This window comes from Cydia pomonella, chromosome 6 (assembly GCF_033807575.1).
Source record: "Cydia pomonella isolate Wapato2018A chromosome 6, ilCydPomo1, whole genome shotgun sequence".
NCBI classification, from domain to species: Eukaryota; Metazoa; Arthropoda; class Insecta; order Lepidoptera; family Tortricidae; genus Cydia; species Cydia pomonella.
Genome location: NC_084708.1, coordinates 22137406 through 22160168, shown reverse-complemented (window position 1 = coordinate 22160168; position 22763 = coordinate 22137406). Strand labels below are relative to the sequence as shown.

At 35.8% G+C, this 22763-nt stretch overlaps 1 protein-coding gene across 5 annotated transcripts in view; it reads right to left on the bottom strand.

Annotated features, from left to right (window-relative positions):
• The window catches only part of LOC133519290 (oxysterol-binding protein-related protein 1), an 85225-nt gene that overhangs the window by 43285 nt on the left and 19177 nt on the right, over nt 1–22763 (bottom strand). For 2 of the 5 annotated variants that reach the window (XM_061853313.1, XM_061853312.1), the window contains exon 2: nt 8927–9073. The exons of the other annotated variants lie outside the window; for them this stretch is intronic. In XM_061853313.1, the coding sequence (XP_061709297.1) occupies nt 8927–8961 (35 nt within the window). In that variant the 5' untranslated portion in view covers nt 8962–9073. The remainder of the gene's footprint in view (nt 1–8926; nt 9074–22763) is intronic. 5 annotated transcript variants of the gene reach the window in all.

The following is a 22763-nucleotide window of genomic DNA, read 5'->3' as shown; positions in this document are numbered from 1 at the left end:
CAGCATATTGTGACAAGTTGAAGTTTCAATGGGCGGATTTTCGGTGAAATTACCGTACAGAAAAAAACATGATTTTTTCGGGTGATCTCCAGACGAATTTGTCAGGATATTTTGTTTCACATGACAATTGGCAACTTTACTTACAGTGCATTTAACACGTACCGGTAAGTGTGAGTAATGTTTAATACTTAATACTGACTACTATGAGCGATTGGTCGCCAAACCAAACAAAATCAAAACCTTAACAAATTTTTCAATCAAAATCGGCCTGCCTTCCAAGTATGCTCATCTCAGACTACGTTTAGAATAACATGTCGTTTCGTCTGGATTTAAATATCCGTCCAGAAACAGATAGTGTGACCGAGTTGCGATCTAGGTTAGTGTTCCTCGTCTCGTGCAAAAGCCCACTTACGTGCTATTTTACCCCAAGATTCGAAATAAATAAATAATTGTATTAAATTTATTCGAATTTATTACGTATTTCAATATAAATAAGGTGCATACAAGTAACTTACTAGTTATAGGAGCAAAAATACATGAGTAAAATGTACACGCATACGTGTTACTTTCATAATTAATAAAAATAATAATGAATAAGGTAATAGGATCTACTCCTATAGATATAAATGTAAAAAGACTCAGTAGCATATATAAATACTCAACAACTTAAGCAGGAGTTGCATTCACAAATCCACAAATCCACAAATCTTAAAAATATAAGATTAGTTCTAAGTTACCCATAGATAAAAATATATTTTATGTTCTTATAGCAATAAACTGTTTAATATTTTTTTAACTATTAACACCGAACTTTTATTTTCTTAAGAATATCAAACGTAAATAATTAATTTATTATCTTACCTTCTGAATGAAAGCAAAGAAATAACATTTACAATTACGAAGGGCCTATAACGGCTTATTTACATAAAGCCCTGTTGTTTCTGAAATAATCCCACCGCCTGAAGGAAAAGGTCGCGCTCATGGCCGGAATGTTTTGCTTACGAAGTGGCTAATGGAATTAGTACAATACGCTTTTAACGTCTAACTGGATATTTTTCACATTTTATAATATATCTATAATTAACTTTAATAAAAAAAACGTATGTAGATATGTATCTTCTGACATGGCGATAATATCTTGAAAGCATAACAGATTACCCAAAGCTGTATTCTACTCAGAACTCTCTATCGGAAAGAGTAAACAAGAGGGTACTTGCCACAAAGACTTCCACAAGCGTCACCTTACCACTTGCGGTATACCGAGTGATTCCTGGGAGAACCTTGCGATGCGTAGAACGGAATGGCGCGCAAATGTTCATAAAAGAGTAGAGCCATACGAGCAGCGGCGCTTGGAAGACCTGGATGCTAGTGCCATCTCCGCAAGACGCGATCAAAGCCCTCGTATACCTATACCTACAACCCAGCCGGCCAGCTTCATTGTGCACCATGTAATTGAATTTTCAAATCCATGTTTGGCTTTGCAGTCACATTAGAGCGTTCCATGTTTCTTAGTTGAAGGAGTCGCCGTCGTCGGATACGGCGAGGAGGACTAAGTATTTATAAGCAAACACAGTGACAGTTTATCAACAAAATAGTCAAGCTTAAATGCTGTAAAAATAACTGTCGCCTTCTGTATTATTTTTCTACACGACCTTCAAACCGTCAAGATCTTTAGTTGGTCTATATATAAATGACATAATATTTGTGATGTCTCGAGCATATCAAAATATGACAAACACTCGTAGTATCCCTGCGTATTTTAATTTACTGTGCGTCTATTTGCCGCTTTCATTAAAATTCTCGCGTCTCGCTTTATGCCTTAATAAAAATAAGATCTCTTTTAATAAAATATGGACGTAGATTTTTATGAGGTTATATGTCAACATATGCTTTATATCTACGTACGTCGTATCGGGTATGCTTTGCGGAAATGTATTCATCTATTCACTTAATTAATATTATAACTCCAGATAGGTTAAAGGCGTCCCAAACTTAAAGCCCTTAAATTGTACAGTTGTTCTTAAGTCGCGCCTAGGCAATCCAGGAATGTGAATGTGGTGACGAGATCCCGCACACCGAAAGAGAAAGAGACAAGCTCATCTGTTCAACAACGAGTGTGACAAAGATGAGTGGTATGCGAAAATCAATCAAGAAAATTAGATACATTCGTGAGTGATGAAATAAATATAAAAGTATTATTTGTGCTCCTTATACATATATGAGTATAACCTATACAAGATGCCCAGACTGTCATGCGCCGCGCTTATTGCAGGTCATTTGGTCCAAACTTCGAAATTAATTTTAAATTTTAAAATTATTAATAATTCGTACGTATCTTGATATACCTATATACTGACTGCCTCATATTTATTGTTTTATTCGTCCCATTTGCACTTATTGATAGCAAAGAGAATTTATTGTAATAGAGAGGCAAAGTCTAAGAAAAAAACATGCCCCTTATTTTGACATCCAAAACAGATCGCGCTGTACTATAGCTACCGCAAAACGTATGGAGCTATACAGCGCCATCTTGTTTACCTCCCAAATTCGAAGCACGAAGTTGTCTTAGATTTTAGGCGCTGCTACACCAGAAAAATAATATGTATACGAGTAGTATATTCCCATCAGCATAAAGAAACATAGGATCACGATTGAACTTCAACGAATATTGCATTATAAGGTATTGTAATCAGTAAATGGCACTCCAATCAAATCTAACCTTTATCTCAAAAGATTTACTGTTTATTTTTCCTAGAAACAATGATCACAAAGGCTTTGTTGTCTCGTTTACAGACAGCTCTCTACTCGATTACTTTTTCTCCCCAAGGCTGAGAGAGCTAATTAAATACTAGTTTTAGAAAAATAGTTCTCAGATGAGTACTTGATTTCTGTATCATTTCGTACCTTATCACAATAAAAATTAACACAAAAACCTCAAAGCATATCATATTATTGTCACCAGGACCTTGGTCCAACTCAGTCTGATAATTTTATAACGTAATAAAAAATCATTTGGATGTGGTTTCCTTTTTTTGGTATTTCATGGTTAGTATTTTCCTCGCCTTGGTGGTGAAAAATTTTCTGTTTCACTCGGAGGCAAAGTTTATTTAACCCTCATCCCTTGAAACATTATACATATAGTATCAATATTAGCACGAGCGGTTATACAACAACTTTGCCCCCTTTTAAAACAAACAACTATTCCTAGTGGGAATTTCGCAATTTTGGAAACTATCCGACGACATTTGTACTCGCAACTGAGGCCATACCCTTTCTCATATATCAAACGCCCACCCGTTCTACAGACGCATCGTTTCATTGTGCAATATCAGCTGTTCATTGTACGTCACACACATATGTCACATAAAATTGGAGCGTAAGCGTATATAACATGTACTTATGGCCTATACTGTCGTAAACGCTGTGAAGATTGTTTATTACCTTCACAGCGTTTACGACAGTATTTACATCTCATTTCGTCTAAATCAAGTCGGTCTTATTAGATAAATTGGTTACGACTTCCTAGTTCCATTGAGTAGTTTTCTGGTTCGAATTCATATTTATTTATATTATATATTGAATATTTATTTATTTTTATTTATATATATATGTATGCATTATTTTATGGTTATTTTTCTATCTATGTATATTTGTATCAATGTGTATTCAAAACGTGCATTTCATTAATTTCAGTGATTGTACACTTTTGTTTGTGTTTGTCATTCATTCACCGTTACTTCTGTTTTACTCATTTCCTCAAAGGTTAACTGGAAGAGATCCCATACAGGGATAAGTTCGCCTTTGTTGTATTTAATTTACTCTGTAACTGTGTTTTTCGTGTTTTTATTTCTATGTACAATAAAGTATATACATACATACATACATACATAAATAATAGGTATGAATTATTTAATTACTTAAACACCAAATCAAGACCAGCGTCGAGGTCCTTAGGTGGTATCTTGACATTAAGCTGAGTGGAGACCTTTTCAGTGACGCTTCATAATAAATTGATTCTGTCGTCTCATGTATTACCTAAACTTAAGCGTTTTCTGAATAAATCTCTTCTATTCTATTCTATTCTAAACATGCAGATCTAACACTCGCTAAGGTATGAGGTATAATTCCACATACCGGAGCCGCGCCGCTAAATAGACATCTACTCGTATCTCGATCACCTCAAATCAACGCATGAATCTCTCGTGTGTTGATTCTCTCATGTGTAGATTCTATCATGCGTTGATAGTGTCATGTTTCGATTGTTAAAGTCAAATTTTGACGGATGTGTATTTGATCACTAGTTTTTTTGCCTTTGGGTTTGGGCACTAGCATCTCTTATTTTGTGATAATGGAGCGCACTATTCGCCAACAAACTGTCCACAGTTTGGCGAAAAAATATAACCTGTTCTTATTCCATATGCCGCCTTATACTCATAACAGTTTGGCCGTGAAGCTGCTGTAAGTAATATTGTAGCCTTATGAATGAATCCCTTCTATAATTTTGTCCTTGGTCCCTTGAGAGAAACACAATATTTAATTCAGGCTGAGAAACTCAGTTTTGGAAGCAGGCCTTGAATGTCGTTTAGATAATTAATTACCGTTGAGGAGGGTTCAGAGAAATTCCTGACTCAGGATAGACAGCCCCCTGAGTGTTCGAGAGCCGTTTCATGTTCAGGATATATTGTAACGTATCTTGTAGGTAAATATAGACATATGCTGAGTGAATACCTTACACGAAACTCTTAATAATAAGTTGACTTCAAAATGTGTCACTTCGCAAGTGGGTCGTTATTGTTCTAAAAAGTGTGCAAAAAATGATACGTTTCTGCTCCAGAGCTAGAAAAAAACTAACTTTCTAAGTTAGTTTTTTCTCTTTTTTACGATAAGCAATTAAATTTTTAGTTTTAAATGGATTTGTTGTACCATTTCTATTCCAATCATTAACTCCCTATTCCGTAAATAACGATATTTTTACCTAAAGTTGGTAATTGAAAGTACCCTCGGGAAATTCTACTGAAGTTTATACCTAGCCGTATTTTCTTAAATGCACATGTATTTTACTTTCTTCGTATTAAAAGTGAAAGTAGAGTGTTTAACTCGGGTGAAAGGCACCATTTCAGTCTCGGGCTATTGACTATTTTCAGCCCTTGGTTAACAATCTACTATTACGTTTTCTAGCTCGTTGTTAAGTCGCTCGCGGCACAGTAGGTACACGTGGGGTCATTTTTAAGCTCCAGTCAGACTTCTATACGGAGCGTGCATTAACTGTAGGGGGCACCACAGGAGACGTCTGATTTTTGGCGCGAGGTGTAAATGTAAAGTTTATGCTTCCAATGTAGTCCCCAAGATGGTAGAACCTACTATGCACAAGAAAACGTACGAGAACGGTAGATGGCAATTATGTTTCCGTTTCCACAAGATGGCAGACCCTCCAACGCGCACGGCTATAGTTATTCTTATTAGTTGGAATATAACAGTTCGTGTGGGTAATTATATGCCGTACGCTGTCCTTGAAATTATCCAGAAATTTATGTTTACTACAAAAAATCAACTCTTGAATAAAATAATTCAAACAATTAACTATGCAAATATCGGCAAGGTAGAATTAAACATAAAAAAACTACGAGTATTTTTTCTCTTTTTAACGGCACAATTTGTATAATGGGACTTAATTTGCTATTTTTCCAAATAACAAAATCCGGATTTGGCGATGCGCGAATCCAAAAGGGATTTTAAAACATTTAGGAGTAGCCTTTGATGTCAAAGGCCATCAGACTTGGCACAGATGTGTGGGCGGAACGCTCGTCATCTTCCCAAGTGCCTTTGACGTTTCAGACGTGACGCTAAGCCATTCTCTACAGACAATAGTTAGGGAGGTGGCGAGCAAAATTTCGATATCATCAGCACACATGGCAGACGTTATTAATAGCAATAATGATACCTTGAGAAACATAAAGGACCTCGTCTGCCACCACGGTGGCGCTGCGTTGTCAATTTACAGCGTTTCAAATATGTTAAAAAAAAAAGGTGGGCGATATTATTTGCACATGTCTGCCTCTGGGGCTGATGATCACAGTCATCCTGTAAACACAAAAAATCGAAGAGGCAGACATCCAGGGCTCTGACTTTTGAAGTTTTCAATTTTTTAAGTTATTTTTATTATTTAAAAAACTGTATATGAAATGCACACTTGGCAGATTTGAATTGTTCGATTAAAAACAATGAAAAGGACCACGGAAAAATAGTCTGCCAGCGTGATGCCGCTGCGTTGTCTATTGACAGCGCTTCAAAAATGTAAAAAAAAAAAGATGTGCTATATTATGCGCACATGTCTGCCTCTTGGACTGATGTTTCAATTTATCATGAAAACGAAAAAAATCGATGAGGCAGACGTTCAGACCCCTGATATTCCAAAGGCAGACCATTTGAATTTTTTTTTTTTTTTTTTTTTTTTTTCAACTCGACACTCGCGCCAAGCTGCAAATACAAAATTTTGCATCTACTGAATATTATTGAAAATAATTAATAGAATCTATACGAACGATTTTCAAAACTCTTCAAAATATTTGGCTTCTGCCTGTTAACTGCGGCTCCGCAGGTATAAAACATCTCCATAGTTCCTTTCGTAGTGTCTCTCTTTTATCTGGGAATATGAGTGAGAACGGTATAACCCAGTTCCGACCTTTTCCGTATTGCGTACCTAAATGTATATAGCGTATACCTACATCTATAGATACATGTGGTAGTATAGAAGTAAATAGAAAGAAACAGGAGACCGCCTTCCCTCTTATTTTGCACGCTTTCCCTCTCTCTCGCGCTCCCAGGCACTTCCACAAGGACGTCTCGAAAGCGTAAGGCTTTGTACACAGCAGAGGTTGCAGAGCAGGTTCTCCGAGACGCTCATCAACAGTTTTGGAGTATTTCGAGTAATTGGAGTATTTGGAGTCTTTGAAGTTTCTCGAGTAATTTTAGTGTGTAAGCGCTTGATACACATAATAATTGAAAAAATCGGAGCGCGTTTTAGGAAAATGTGCGATTTGAAGTGCGCTATGTGTACTCTGCCTAAAGATTTCAAATAACGTACAAAGCGCCTCTACCATCGCCCGTTTTAATAGGGAGAATCCCTCGCAGCTGCTCCTGTACAGTAAGAATTTGGTTAGTTTATTCAATTCAATTCAATTCAATTTATTTATTGCAATCATGTTCATTGTATACAGATGTTATATAAACTACAGTCAGTACATGATACCCTGTTAGGGCACAGCAATTTTCTTATGTACTAAATTAACAACTACGACAATGTGTATTTACTTAAACATTAGATGGCCTAAAATGTATTGTTTAAATATTAACTAATCGATATTATTTCATCCTCTAAGTTATCATTTAAATATTCATTCAATGAGTAATAACATTTTTTTAATAAAACAGACTTTATGATTTTAATAAATGTTTTATCACTTTCTAAATTTTTTATGGCATCAGGCAGTTTATTATATATTTTTATGGCCATGACATAAGTGCTGTTGGAATGCTTTTTTATTCTAGAGGCCGGTAGTAATAGTTTGTTTTGGTGTAGTATAAACAAAATAATAATAATAAACCTATAAAGAATCACAATAATAACATGCAATACCCGCTTCCCCTTGATTACGTCCATTTCAAACCGTTATAAAGTTAAATATCAGTGAGCAAAGTGTCTGCCAAATGTTTTTTCGTATCCACGGAGTCGTAATGAATCGAATGGGGGCAATGAGAACCGTGTGCAAATGACTTAGTAGAGTTTTTTTTTCAAACACTTTTACAACTCCGTCCCATGATAATGCAGAGCCCTGAATGTCTGCCTCCTCGATTTTCTTCGTTTCCAAGATATTTGTGACCATGAACCCCAGAGGCAGACGTGTGCAAATAATTTGATACCCCTTTTTTTTTTAACAACTTTAATCGGCTGTAACGCGAAAACGCAGCGACGTAGGACCATTATTGACTGGACCAAATCGATTCGTACTGACGTAAACTGCAATCTACCTCGATGTGAAACGTGTGCAAATCATATACCGAAATGCTCGCCACCTCCCTAACTACAATACAATACAAATAATATAACACATTAAGAAGAGGTAAACAACAGGCGGTCTTATTATTAAATATATTAAAACGCACGTTTCTTAGGTCGAAAAGTTGGAAATATAAAATAAGGAGTTTTATTTGGAGCCGTTTAATTTTTTAAGTCAATTTTAGTTTCTGTTCAAATACGTATACACGTATATCAAATACGTAGAAATAATTAAAAAAAACTCCCGTGAAACTCAAATATAAATTTAAATTAGTAGTTTCTCATAGCTTAGAGGTAATTTCTAGAATAGTTACATCTGTTCTATTTTTCATTTTGCTTTCTTGTATTTTAATGCTTGTAGTTCTTTTCTGTTTTGTTTTGGCTAAGGTTAAGAATTTTAACATAAGTACAAAATGTAAGCGCGTAAGTATAAGCAAGTTGTGTTTGTCTATTATTGGGTGAATACTCCGGTATGATTTATGTGGTTATTATTTAAGTCCAATTGTATTTGAATTACACCTGTTGGCAAACCTTAATAAATAAAATAAAAAACCCTCACATACTTAGATGGGCAGGTTTTATTTGTAGTCCTTTTTCAAGACGCATAATTTATAGTTTGCGATATATCGGCCTAACAGATTGAGATGGAGCGATAGTCAGAACGAGACAACTTATCGCAGCCAACGTGTTAGAAGAGTTGTTGTTAAACAAACGTGGCCGATGTCGGAAATCACGTGAATTGAACTTTTCATTTCACGCGATTTCAGCCGATTACTAGATTTTTGTTCAAAGTTTAGAAATAAAAAATATTATTTTTATTTTTATACTTTATTCTAGAAATGACGAGATTATCCTAAATTATTTACTCACCTGTACTTGTACTGCCCATCAGCATTATCGCCCATCTTACTCCCACGCCGCCGTCTTGAATCTCGCCGTCTCACTCGCACGGACACACACACAAAAACACGAGTCTTTCAAAGTTTGTGCAGTGTTTATTTTATTCCCATTTTCATTCTAAAGAGACAAATCATAATTTAAAAGAATAAATAAAATGAGAATAGAAGCGAGTAGTGTGAGTTTAGGAGGATAGTGGACAACCGATTTTTCAAACAAACGTATTTTTTCTATTTTCCTCCCCAAATTATTGACGTTATCGATTTTTATAATTTAGTCTTAACTACCAGAGCATAATTATTTTTGAAAATTTCTCGTGCGCCAGTGTATTTCATACATCACAGTCACTTGTGACAGTTGTGACGTGACGTCATTAAATGCGACGTTTCGAGTTTTTTTATCTTTATTTAACGAGTTTAGTCTAAAAGACGATGCCGCTCAATAGTACACATCGAGAAGTGTTCTTACACTAAAACATTTAAGACCTAAACAGATCATTATTTTCGTCTTCGGATGCCCACCATCACATACTACACTACTACATACTATACTGAACAGAGCTAAAACATAGTAGTGATACATTGCTTGCTTATTTCATATAGAAAAAAAAAGCGGTCGTTTTTTAGGGTTCTGTAGCCAAATGGCAAAAAACGGAACCCTTATAGATTCGTCATGTCCGTCTGTCTGTCCATTTATGTCACAGGCACTTTTTTCCGAAACTATAAGAGCTATACTGTTCAAGCTAGGTAAGTAGATGTATTCTATGAACCGCATTAAGATTTTCACACAAAAATAGAAAAAAACAATAAATTTTGGGGGTTCCCCATACTTAGACCTGAAACTCAAAAATCTTTTTTCATCAAACCGTGTGGGGTATCTATGGATAGGTCTTCAAAAATGATATTAAGGTTTCTAATATATTTTTTTTCTAAACTGAATACTTTGCACGAGAGACACTTCCAAAGTGGTAAAATGTGTCCCCCCCCTGTAACTTCTAAAATAAGAGAATGAGAAACCTAAAAAAAATAGATGATGTACATTACCATGCAAACTTTTACCGAATACTTGGTTTGAACGATATCTAGTAAGGAGTTTTTTTAATACGTCATAAATGGTACGGAACCCTTCATGGGCGAGTCCGACTCGCACTTCACCGCTTTTTTATAAAACCTATGAAAGTTCATTTAAGCTTAAACTAACTACCCTTTGGTTATACGGTCGTATCAAAAATACACGCTGTATAAATCAATGATGCCTCACTTCTTGTTCGTTTGTTTTGTGTGTTTGTTCTTGAGTTTGATATTCTTAATTCGGCAAAGAGCTTACTTGGGTTTGCTTTCTAGCCGTGTTAGTTCCTAAGTTGCCCTACTTTAACGTTTTTACTGTGTTAGCATTTCCCAAGTGCATCTCGTAGAGCGTCTACGACGTAGCACGTTCTACGAGTGATTGATATGTCGTAGCACTAGAATTAATAAGACTTCGTAACACTTTCGACTACTTCTTCTTTTAAAGTAACAGGCCAATTCGAGGTTTAGTTATTAGATCTCATTCCAATATGATATGATAATGATCTGATACTGATCTCTCACGTTAACGCTGACGTTTTTGGATTCGAGTTTCTAGTTATTAGATCACATTCCTATATGATACTGGTCTGATACTGATATATCACTGTCAAAAGTGACGTTTTTTGTTGAAGGTTGACTTATTTAAGCGTAATTCAGCAGGTCCTCTAAAGCCATTGATGTACGTAATAGGGGTAGATGAGGTACCAGGCGCTCGATCGTGAGCCACAAAATATAGGTTCCGGGACCTATATTGAATTAGTCGTACGGGTGACGCTGAAGTGTCAACATTGTCATCAAATTCGATAAAATATTGCCAAAGAATGCCGTGTTGCGCCTTTTTCCAGTGCTTCAATAGCTCCAAGCACAAAAACAAAGCTCACGGTATCACTTTTCATTCGTAAGTACTGTTATAACATTTGAAAACATATTTTTTTCTAAATAAAATTAAAAATTTCCTTGTTATTGAGTGAGCGCGACAGCTAAATAATGCATTACCCATGTGAGTAACACGTTTATCCGAGTGTCAAGTAGGCCTGCCCACTTCATGCATTGTAGAGTCAGCAATTTTTTTTATAAATAATGCAACTTTTTAAATCATGTGCTCCTATTCCTTGAAACTATAGAATGTAACCGGTTTTTATTTTAATATACGAATAACCGGTTGTTAACCAAAAATTCAGTTTTTCTGATAGTACACAATATCTTGCATTAACTTGAAATCCAAATATCGGGAATAGTCCATCAAAAATTACTAAATAGTACTTGTACAACAATAGGAAAACTATGGACAACATTTTTAACGAGAGCTCGATTTACAATTTTAATATGCGAGTTATAGTGTAGTTTTAAGATGTATTTATGTATGTTGAAAACTGTGTAAAAATATTTAGAACAGATATTAGATCAATCAAATTTAACCTTTTATCATAAACAAAAGAAATAAATAATAATCATCTCTATTTGTCAAGTAAAATGTATGATGACTGGTCTGGCCTAGTGGGCAGTGACACTGCCTATAAAGCCGATGGTCCCGTCCCGGGTTCAAAGTTCTAATGATGGAATCCATGAAGAATTGAGGGAACACTTAAAGTCTTATAGGTACACATATAGTGATTTTTGTGGTTTTTGTTTACAAATTAAGCATTTTCATCCAAAAACTGGCAATTAGTGTAGTGGAACTGCTGATTATAAACAGAACGAAACTCCCTAACTACGTATTTACCGTATGAGTATTTGTTTTAATTTGTCCTCTTTGTAGAGCAACTAAGGTGATGAAAATGAAAACGATGAAAATCAGAACGAATACTTTAAATTGAACATTCTAATGTAAGGGCACGCTGCCGTCTCAAATCGAGAAAAGTGGGACATTGCTAATTTCGCCTTCGATAGGGAATGATTTAAAAAAATTAAACTTTTTGCAATTTTTTTGACTAAAAATGAGTATGAACGTTAAAAAAATTAAAACTATTATGTTTAGAGAAAAAACTTTAACTTGTTTCTATTTTAAAACGAGCCGCAGCAGTGGAAATGCCTAGCGTTGAATTGTGAAAATTAAAAATGATGTTCGGTTTCGTTTTTGATACATTTTTTTTCTCTCCATACATTATAATTTTCCTTTTTATACCGCCCTCTACGCATTTTTTTTTAATTGTATAGATAAACTATCGGTTTTACATATAAAATACATACGGTTTTACATATTTTATTTAGTGTGTTAGCGAAAAAATAATTGTTTTCCATAAAATAAATAAAGTGCCTATTTATTTTAATTTCGTATATATTCTATAAATATTTGTTTCCTGACGCTACCTAATAAAGACCGACGTTGAAGGCGCTTATTCCCATGACTTACAACTTGTCCAATATAAGTGAATCCGTATACGTATCGTAGCTATGAATAAACAAGGTTCACACTTTTATATTGGTTCTCTTGAGTCGTGCGCTCGGTGAACGATTGGAATATATAAATACCAGGAGTAACTACGAATTACCAGTGATTACAATATTGGCTCTTGTCAAGCGTACCTGTCTTTTCCGAAAAACCATCAGAAGTGAAACCCTGAAACCTCGAGATCCCTATCAACTGAGATCATATCGTTATACTGGTTTTCTCGAGGCGACACGTTAGTTGAACATAGTGAATAGTCGACCAGGGTTTCAGAAGTAAAAAACGAGGGTCAATTTCATGCTTTAAAAATATGATAGTCAATAATTTGATATTAATCTCAGTGTAACTCGCTCGCTCAGATATTTGCTTGAGAGAGACGGTCTAAGATTAGGTAATATCAAATCATTGATATTTTTTAAAAATCGAAATGATTTAATATCACTTTAAGACGACAATGTAAGAAGTATGTACGTCTCGCCTACACATTTGTATAATGTTATTAGTTTTTCTCTGTTGCACCTCGAGGAATACGCAAAATATAGGGGTCTCGCTTGCGCAGCACTGTTAACTATATTTGGTTATCCTTGTTGCTCGTTGTGCACATGTACATTATAATGGTGTGTAGTATTTGCAAATGTATGGGTGCTGGACCAGATTTTAGTTTTGTGAACTATTAACGTCACATATCTACCCCTTTTACTTATATCAATGTCTAAAGCAGTGTTGCCCGAACGTTAAATAAGCTTTACGGTTCAATTTGTAATAGTTAATTTTTAATATTTTCATTTCTAATTAACGTTCGGCCAACAGTGCTCTAAAGGAGATTTGGAACCAAAAATTGGAATAATGTCAGATCCATGTTAGATCAGTATCACATTATATTGTTGAAATTGGCCTGTAAGATTTAACCAGCTTGCAACGCATTGGCTCACAAATAATGTTTCCAAAATGTCATTAAAATTAAACTTACAATAATTTAACTAAAACAATACCTACATATTATCTTCAAAATATACTCCTCTAATTATGGTACACAAAAGCAACCGCAATATGCCGGAGGAAACATATTTTTGGGCTACCGTGTAATAACAATTTCTTACAAATAGGTTCAATTTACAGTAATAGATATCGTAAATTCTATAGCCGAAGCTATATTGAGTATATTGAGATAACATGCGGCCCCCTGAATGTCTAGACTAGACCAAACTTATCCCTGGCAAGTATTCAACTCGTGTAATCTACAAGTTATATACCAGAAACGATTTAAGCCGCATACAATTATATCGTCCAGTAAAAGAAAAATCAAGAGTTCGTTATTTCGACACTCGGCATTCTGGCACACCCAGTGCTCCGGCAATTATTGACTCACAAGGAAAGGTACCCAACTGTCCGGTTCCGATTTGATTGATATTTATATATGTTATAGAGTAGTCTAATATAACAGACACGTATTTTTTTTAGCTGCCCAAACTCAACCTATTGGGAGAAATTGTCCTCCAAAGTACTAAAAAAATACTAAATCTTCTAACTCCTATAGAAAGTGATGCTCAAGCAACTCGCTAGTTAATGGCTGGTTTGAGTATATGTATGTTTGAGAGCAGGAAAAAATAATGAGCACGTGTTTTGTTATATCGGCTGAACCTCATTTTTTCCAAAAAAAAAATCGACATTTGAAGTTCTATAATATCTTATCGCTAAAGTTACACATAAAGACGGGTGTTATTTCTAGGAAAACTATAATCCGGCAGTTTTTAAACGCTGGCAACATTTTACCATAAACAAGAGCCATAGAGATGCTTAAAATTAATGGCGCCATACATCCCATGACATGACTGTTGCAAAAAAACATTTAATTTGTTAATAATATTGAAGCCAATTGCAGTAGCTTTCATTAAAGACAGAAAACATAGAAGAGGAATAGGACATTTAACTTTTAACGAAAAAAGCAGTAGACATTTTACAGGTGTCGGTGAAATATCAAAAAATACTCCTCTTAAATGTCTCATGATTGGTAACGTTGACATAAACGTGATGGCTTTCCTTTTGCACATTTCAATAATTATCTCTAAGCATAAGCGAGATTCTAGCTAGACCTGTGGTACATTAGATACCTACATAAACATGAGAGTTAGATATTATTTCATTTATTTCCACTAGAGTAGACTTGTATATTCCACCTGCTGACACCGGACGTACCCGTCAACCATCACGGGAAACGTTGAATACAATATGGCGGCTAAAAATAGCGTTCTAATGGAAAACCAATTTATTGAAGATGGATCGCGTTTGAAACTGTGTGATGTCGACTGTCGACTGTATATGATGTCGAGGGTTGATTGCCAGGTCAATGAAACTACAATATAAACCGCGTAAGATTTTGAAGGCAGAACTCCAAAAATACGTAGCGTAAAAGTGTAAACGAGAAAATAAATACCACTCGCGTTTGAGAGAGTCTAGGAGGTCAATTGAAACTATCAAAATGATATCTATGTAAATAACGTTATTTTGCTGTCTTTTACCCGTGCGTCTCGCTCACGCCAATACATGTACATAATTTAGGGATCATTTGGATGTTAAGGAGAACGTTCGAATTGGTCTCTCGGTCGCCATTTTCAAGCAACAAAAGTCGGCTCGTCGATTCGAACTTTAAGATACGTCGAACATTTGCTAAAGATACGATATAGATTAGATATGTCAGTGTCAAAAATGACGTTTTTGTTAGAAGAAACTTCACTTCAAACTTTAGGAAATTTTCGACGTATCTTAAACTTCGAACTAGGACTACTAGGAGTAATTACTCGAATGGAGCAGAGTGACTAAAAATACATGAGAAACCTTAAAATTAGTTTTAGAATAACTCACGGCAGTTAATATTTGATAAAAAAAGTACTTATTTAGAGTTACAGGGAATATTTTACAAGAGCGCGCAACTATTTGAAGCTAGGGGTTATGCAGTAACTGATATTGGGGTTATTCACTCGATATTGGTGGAACCCCTGTCTAAAACTGAGAAATTCGTGTACAGTTTTTTTGATAACTCGTAACACATTGAAACTGTAATATAAGAGGCCCAACGGAGCCGACATGTCTCATTGATAAAGGCTCCTTTTAAATATGTAGATTTAAAAAAAAGGGAATATTTGTTATAAAAGTGATTCTCAGTAAATATAAATTCGGCATTGCACTTATATATGTATACAAGACCTGAAACTTGTTAAGAAAATAACGGGTTTCCAGGCAAAAGTTTAAAGCGGCAAATTTAATTTAATTACGACCATAGATTCTACGATAAAATTTAAGGAACACGTGATGAAACTTAATTAGATAGAAGGAAGTATATTTTATTTTATAGGTCGTATCATTAAGGATGCCGTGTGCTTTAACTTGCATTGCCTTGTTATTAAAGGTTAGACTTGACAAATCTGCACGTCTAACTATCTTCTTTATCTTTGGCTACGAGCTTCTTCAAACAAAAACGCTACTTTTGATCTAACATTTCCATTACATATCGTATCCAGACCTAATACGAGTATTTGGCGGTTCCTTAACTTCGAATGGGGCCGTGTGTTTCATCCGACATTAAATATTTGTACATAAATGCTACCGAAATCAGAACTAAAGAGAGAACCGAGCGAAGTTCCATCTTTCAACGTCCCATGTAATTTTTTTTAAGTAAGTTCCATTTGAATAAGGAATAAATGTGCTAGTTTCTCCTTAAAAAGTTGTATAAAAGGCCGAACACGTGGATTCTATAAGGCTGCAACAAGCTGTATCGATCTGCTGGCACTGCGCCAACTCGCACAGTTTACCTCGCATATTAAATTTGCCTAAGGGATATCTTGGATCTATACGCCAACATTTACAAAATACCTTCATACAATTAATATACATTATGGACTTGTAAACTGTCAAGTACAGTACAGTATTGTAACAATGCGTCTCTATTGTAAACGTTAATAAATGTTCAGATATTTTTCAGCACATTGGCCGTTAAGATAGATCTGATGGGGCTTTCAACAAAAAGGTTTACTTTATCGGTAACCTTATCACCTGCATAAATCTGTATTATACGCCGTTGAATTTAAAACTAATCAAATATTTTCATGCCAAATATCGGCCATTTTTAACCTTTTGACCGCCACCGTCGGCTATGGCCGACATCTGAAATACTTGCCAAGGACGCCAACGACGGCTACAGCCGACAGTTTTGCCAATGCAATAGGGACTAACGCGCGACTCCGTAAAGTTCAATTTCGTTTAAATAATCGTGATCGCCTGCGTCCGGGGCACGGCAAATTCCTTCGCTGTCTGGCGTTCAAGAGGTTAACTTTGCCAGAATTGTTACAAAATGGTGTCACGTAGCCGATATTGCCCTGCTTATCCCCAGTGCTCCCCTGAGCGTTGATAGCGCATAATGATATGGCAGTAATCAGTCAGTATGTATCCTGTAAACTTGCCATTTGCAAAAGATAAATCCGTATAAGATAAATAAAATCTAAGAAAAAACGTGCCTCGAGAAACCAGGAAAAACTTATGCTCGAATAGATGGCGATATACTTTTGGCCTAATATACTCCTGGCCTATACTGGAGTAGATGGCGACACCGTTTGATATTTGACACATATAAAAATACATACGTGTTATAACATGGGTCAAATAGCCATATTTTAAGAGTTTTAGTCCTGTCGAAGATGGCACTAAAAGTTGACTATAAAATTTACTTTGACAATACGCCTCTATGCTCAATTCTCTTTGCCATTTGTCAACGCTTATGTTTGAATTTCGAATTTATTTTGCCCTTTCTCAAGTTGAATTAATTTTTGGTAGATTACTTAATGGAATTGGTAAAGCCAATATCAGCTGACATTATTTATTAGATAACTCAATTATCGATATGAAAATTAAACGAGATTACGGATCACTGGCAAGGATGTTTTATTACGAATTCATTATGAAGGCAAACAGTTTTGGCTGCTTCGTCCTCAACTTTTACTAACATTTGTTATAGAGAATAAAATATTAATTATATTCTAATCTAATCTCGGTACCTAATCGGTAGGTAACCTACCTACAGTCTACGCTTTAATAGATCTGCAGATCTCATATTCATAATTAAGTAATGCAAAAAAGGGTACCTAACTCTCTGATTCTAAATTTCTATCGCGACCGTCAATTTGTAGCATTAGGTATGTATAGCCTATCAAACCACTTTGTCAGTAGAAAAAGGCCCAAAATTCTAATTTTCTATGGGACGATAACCCTTCGCGCGGTAGTCCACGTGCTGCTTGTAAAGTCCAGCTATCGCTTTACAAGAGCTAATGAAATGACCGTACACTGACTTGTACTAACCGTACAATTTTAGTCGTGTTTAAAGCTCCTAATACCTTACGGGCGAAATAGTCCCACTGGACTTAAGTCATATTTTTTAAAAGAATGACACGATTTACGATAATAATGAAACCATGTATAGAAAGAAATAGAACGTTGGTTAAATTGCTGTAATTATTACTTCCACTACCCCTGTTTTATTAAAACAATACGATACAAAAGTGACCACACGCCAACCAGCTCTATCGATCTAAGCTGGCGGTGTGCCAAACTGCTCCATCATTCCGCGGTGAAAGGATTTTTACTTTGGCGGGCAAATAGGGACAAATAATTACCGTATGAAAATAATTAACTGTTTTACTCAGTTGTCGGGTCGAATTAATGAATATTTATTATTAAATTTAGAGTAAGTATTAAACATGCTCAAAACAACGCAGGTACAAATATATTGTAAAACAAAAAACGTTAATAATCTCTGTCTGGAGTATTCAAACAAAATATCGTTGGTACTTTTTTATTAAGTATATGAATGAATACTCTACAATACATATAATATAGTATTAAGCTTGTGGTAAATTCCAACTAACAAAGCAACCCACGTAACTACTTTGCATTCTCTAGCGTGAAATAGGATTTACTTGAATATCTGATTTAGCGGAGTTGACGAAAGTTTTAAGCGCAATAGCTGACGAAGCTTGAGATAAATCTTAAGGGGCTACATCCTTATCCTTACCTATGTCATAATAGTAGTTTATGTGCCTGCTGCATAATGAAAGTCATTAAAATACAAACATGGGTTTATGAAACGAGTTGAAAGGTACCGTTTTATTTAAAAATATTAATTTATTATCATTTTTATTACATTAAGACCAAGCTAAGTTGGCAGCGATTTTGATAGTCCAGACTGCGCAAGTGTTATTTAAACGCCATAAAATGTATAGAAGTTTGACATTTAAAATAACACTTACACATTCTGGAGTATCAAAATCGCTACCAACATAGCCTGGTCTTACTCTAACGTAGTTGAACTATCGTAGCCAAATGATGGACAGCTTAAAAACAAATTTGATGTTTTTTTTAAATCTCATGGAAATTTCAAGTTTTACCGTCATAATTAAATTTATATGCACATAAACTGCAAGAAATGTAAATTACCTCGATCTTTTTCAAAAAGAAGTTTAACTAAAATCTCTATCAATTGACTTTCGAATGAATATTGACTTGAAACATGACATTTGAATTTTAAGTTAAATTTAAGTTTGTATTTTACTTATTTATAGGTAGGCATACTCCTTACAAATATTATGTTGTCGCGTATATGTGGCGCTATGCCGTCTTTAATGTAACATACTAGCACAAATGTTGTATCGACGTTTGTTTGATATTTGCCAATAACCACGATAAAGTTGTAGGTACGGAGCAAATTTCTAAGGATTAAGGATGCAAGAAACTTCGACTAACTTTAAAAGTTGCATCTGTAGCAAGTATTAAATGCAAACTGCTTACAAAGCTCCAGATAACAATGTACTTATTTCATGTCTGCAATGCAGAATGTACTTTCTTCGCCTGACTTAAGTTTGTTGCCATCGAATGATTAAACTTTAACCGTTGACCTTAAGATATAAAGCTAGTTGGGTTACGTTATAACTGCTATAAGCGGTGGTTGGAATATATTCTTATACTATACCTACAACATAATCAGGTATAGTATATTCTATAATTAAGTTTTGAGTTTTATTATCAGCAGCCTAATTGCAAAACATTTCGGCCACCTACAAATTCACGGTAAATTGTGATTATAATTAATCGTCAAACATCAACCGAAATTTTCACCCACAACGGAACACCATAAATGGCAGGTCCATCATGATGGCGCAGGCCGGGGTGAAAGCAGATCTAAAAGGACATGATGCATCGACTTGAACGCATTCTAAATGGTGAAATATAATTATCAACGACAGGGTCGAGTGAAGAAAACGAGGGGAGGCCTTTTCCCAGCAGTGGGGTACTAAGTATGCCCGGTTCACATGTATTCCAGTAGCAATCCAGTCCAATGATCGAATCCAGCACGTTACTGAAATATCTGAACCGGCACTGGAACATACTCATTCCAGTCCAGTGACTGGATCGATGGTCTACTTTTTGATTCCAGTTAGCCCATTCCAGCGCTACTGGAATAGTGTAGACATCCAATCCAGTGCTGGATTGAACATAGTGAAAACGTATTGTTTTATTCGTAACAGTATCCATAAATTCACTGGATGATAAAAATGACTGGAAATTAGAGCTCAAGAAATCTTTCTACAGAATACTGTTTGAAACCATAAACCGCCATCGCTCGCTATGCCAACATCATTTCGCGACAGGATCTAACTGCAAATATTTACGACGGAAATCTCATTTTCAAATCATCCTGTATATTTGTACAGGTTGAGGAAATGGTGTGTGGTATTTATTTGAAAGGGAATATTTTGGCTCGAAATATATCTCTGTTACGTTCTTTTAGAAATTAGATGGTTTCTGTACTGAGTGTCTCGGGGCTAATAGAAACAATTAAGGTATTTAGTGGTACTGGATTGAACGTCGAGTACCTAGCATCAAAGCACTAAGTTATAATAATAATAATAAATAATAAATATTATAGGACATTATTACACAAATTGACTAAGTCCCACAGTAAGCTCAAATAAGGCTTGTGTTGAGGGTACTTAGACAACGATATATATAATATATAAATATTTATAAATACTTAAATACATAGAAAACACCCATGACTCAGGAACAAATATCCATGCTCATCACACGATTAAATGCCCTTACCAGGATTTGAACCCGGGACCATCAGCTTCGTAGGCAGGGTCACTACCCACTAGGCCAAACCGGTCGTCAAGTTATAGTATTGATGATGTAGACTATGTAATTGTTTTTCGTAGTTTTTTTTTTAAATACCACGTCGGTGGCAAACAAGCATACGGCCCGCCTGATGGTAAACAGTCACCGTAGCCTATGGACGCCTGCAACTCCAAGTTACATAGGTACTCGAAATAATCTAATGCACTTTTAGAATTATGTAATTTCTTTATAATAATTATCAATATCAAGTCAAATCAAATCAAAAACCATTTATTTCGAACTTCCATATCGTGTTAGTAACATACTAATACTTAAATCTAGGGTTAGTATGACATGACATTAATACAAATTCTTACATAAAGGGGCATGTAGCTGCACCCAGCGCTTCAGTCACGGTGAGCCTCACCGGTCGGCCAACGCGCACAGAATGGTATTCGAGCTGGCGCGCCACCGTCTTAACAGCAAGCTACATCGCTTCCTCGTGATCGCGTGGAATATGAAAGTAACTCTGTCTTCTATTACAGCTTTACACTTAAAAGGCACACGAACCCGCCGCCAAAATGTCGCTCCCATACAATCGAAGTTAATACGTTCTAGTTTTCGTTGCTAAAACTTATCATAAATACATAGAATAAAGAGCGAGTATCAGTTTTGTATAATTTGTAGGTACAAAGTGTAGTTATACCAGACAAAAGTGTTACGTAAACCTCAGCAATTCAGCGCGATTAATCGCCTGTGTAAACCGACCGACCTGCGGCGAGCAACAGTTGCGAACTACCACGATGAGTTGAGGTGAACTGAGCGTTTCAACCGCTTGATTGACTTCGTTAATAGTCTGCAGTCAACTGCAATTATATCTCACGAGAGCTAGTAGAAATCATATTTCTAAGATTTATATACGGCTCCAGGTAGGTCAAGGTGTGTTCTAGCAGTATTACGTAAACCTGAGCCAATAAAAGGTAAAATGACCGAGCTGCGGCAAACAACAGTTGCGAACTATATATTACCTACTAGTGCCATGAGTTAAAATCATATTTCTAAAGCTTGTATACGGCTCCAGGTCAGTTATGCATCAAACAGCAGGGTTACGTGAACTTCAGCCAATCAGAGCGGTCTAACGCCTGAGTAAACTGATTGAGCTGCGGCGAGCGATAGTTGCGAACTTCCGGGTTGAGTTAAAGTGAACTGAGCGTTTCAACCGCTTGATTGACTTAGCTAATAGACTGCAGTCGATTGATTATATCCCACGACGAAGCGCGCAAAATATCAGACTGCTAGATTGATGAAACTTTTTAATAAGGTCAAATACGGGAAAATGTGGGTAAAGGGTAAGTGGCCTTTATTTCAGCGCCTGTTTACACATTGATAAGTGATTGTGAGAGTTCATACCCGTACATTTGCAACGAAACTCAAATAATAAGAAGCCAATTTATAAACTCGTAATAAAGCCTAATCAATGTGTAAATAGACCCCAATGTGAAAACCAGCCATTTATCCCGCAGTCACACTTAAAGATGACTCACGCTAGACCTAGCCAGGCCCGGCCAAGGCGTCCGACATGTCATTTTCTATGACAGCTGATCAGTGATGGCGCTTTCCATAGAAAACTAAGCCCCCGAAGGCCCCGGCCCGTTCTAGCGTGAGTCATCCTTTATCCGTACCTATGTACTTAGTAAGTTTATAATATCCGATCACTCTGGATTGAACTAGTATTTCACTGAGAATAGACTGCGACTAACAGAATGTAAGACATTAAATAATTTACGAGTTCGCCTGGAGATCTTACCAGACACGAGCGTGAGTCACATTAGCCCGCCTACACTCAATCGATAACCGTGGGCAGTACAGGTAAGTGGAACAATGTAATCAGGGAAATAATTAGCTAAGGCAAATTTAGGAAGATTGCGAGGGTGTTTTATCCCACGTAGCAGGTGTAAAAGAATAGATAATGTCATGTTCATTCTGTTTTATAACATTAGACAGTTATTTTTTATTTCTTTTGCGGAAATGAAGTTGAAGGTTGAAACGTTGAAACTACGCTCTCGTAGCAATGTTTATCGAAACTTGTGTACAAAATGTCATGTGATATGTTTACAAGCTGTTTTTGGGGGAAAAAATATAATGAAAAAAGAAAAACCTACACCTTCTAATTCCAAAATGTGTGTCAAGTCCC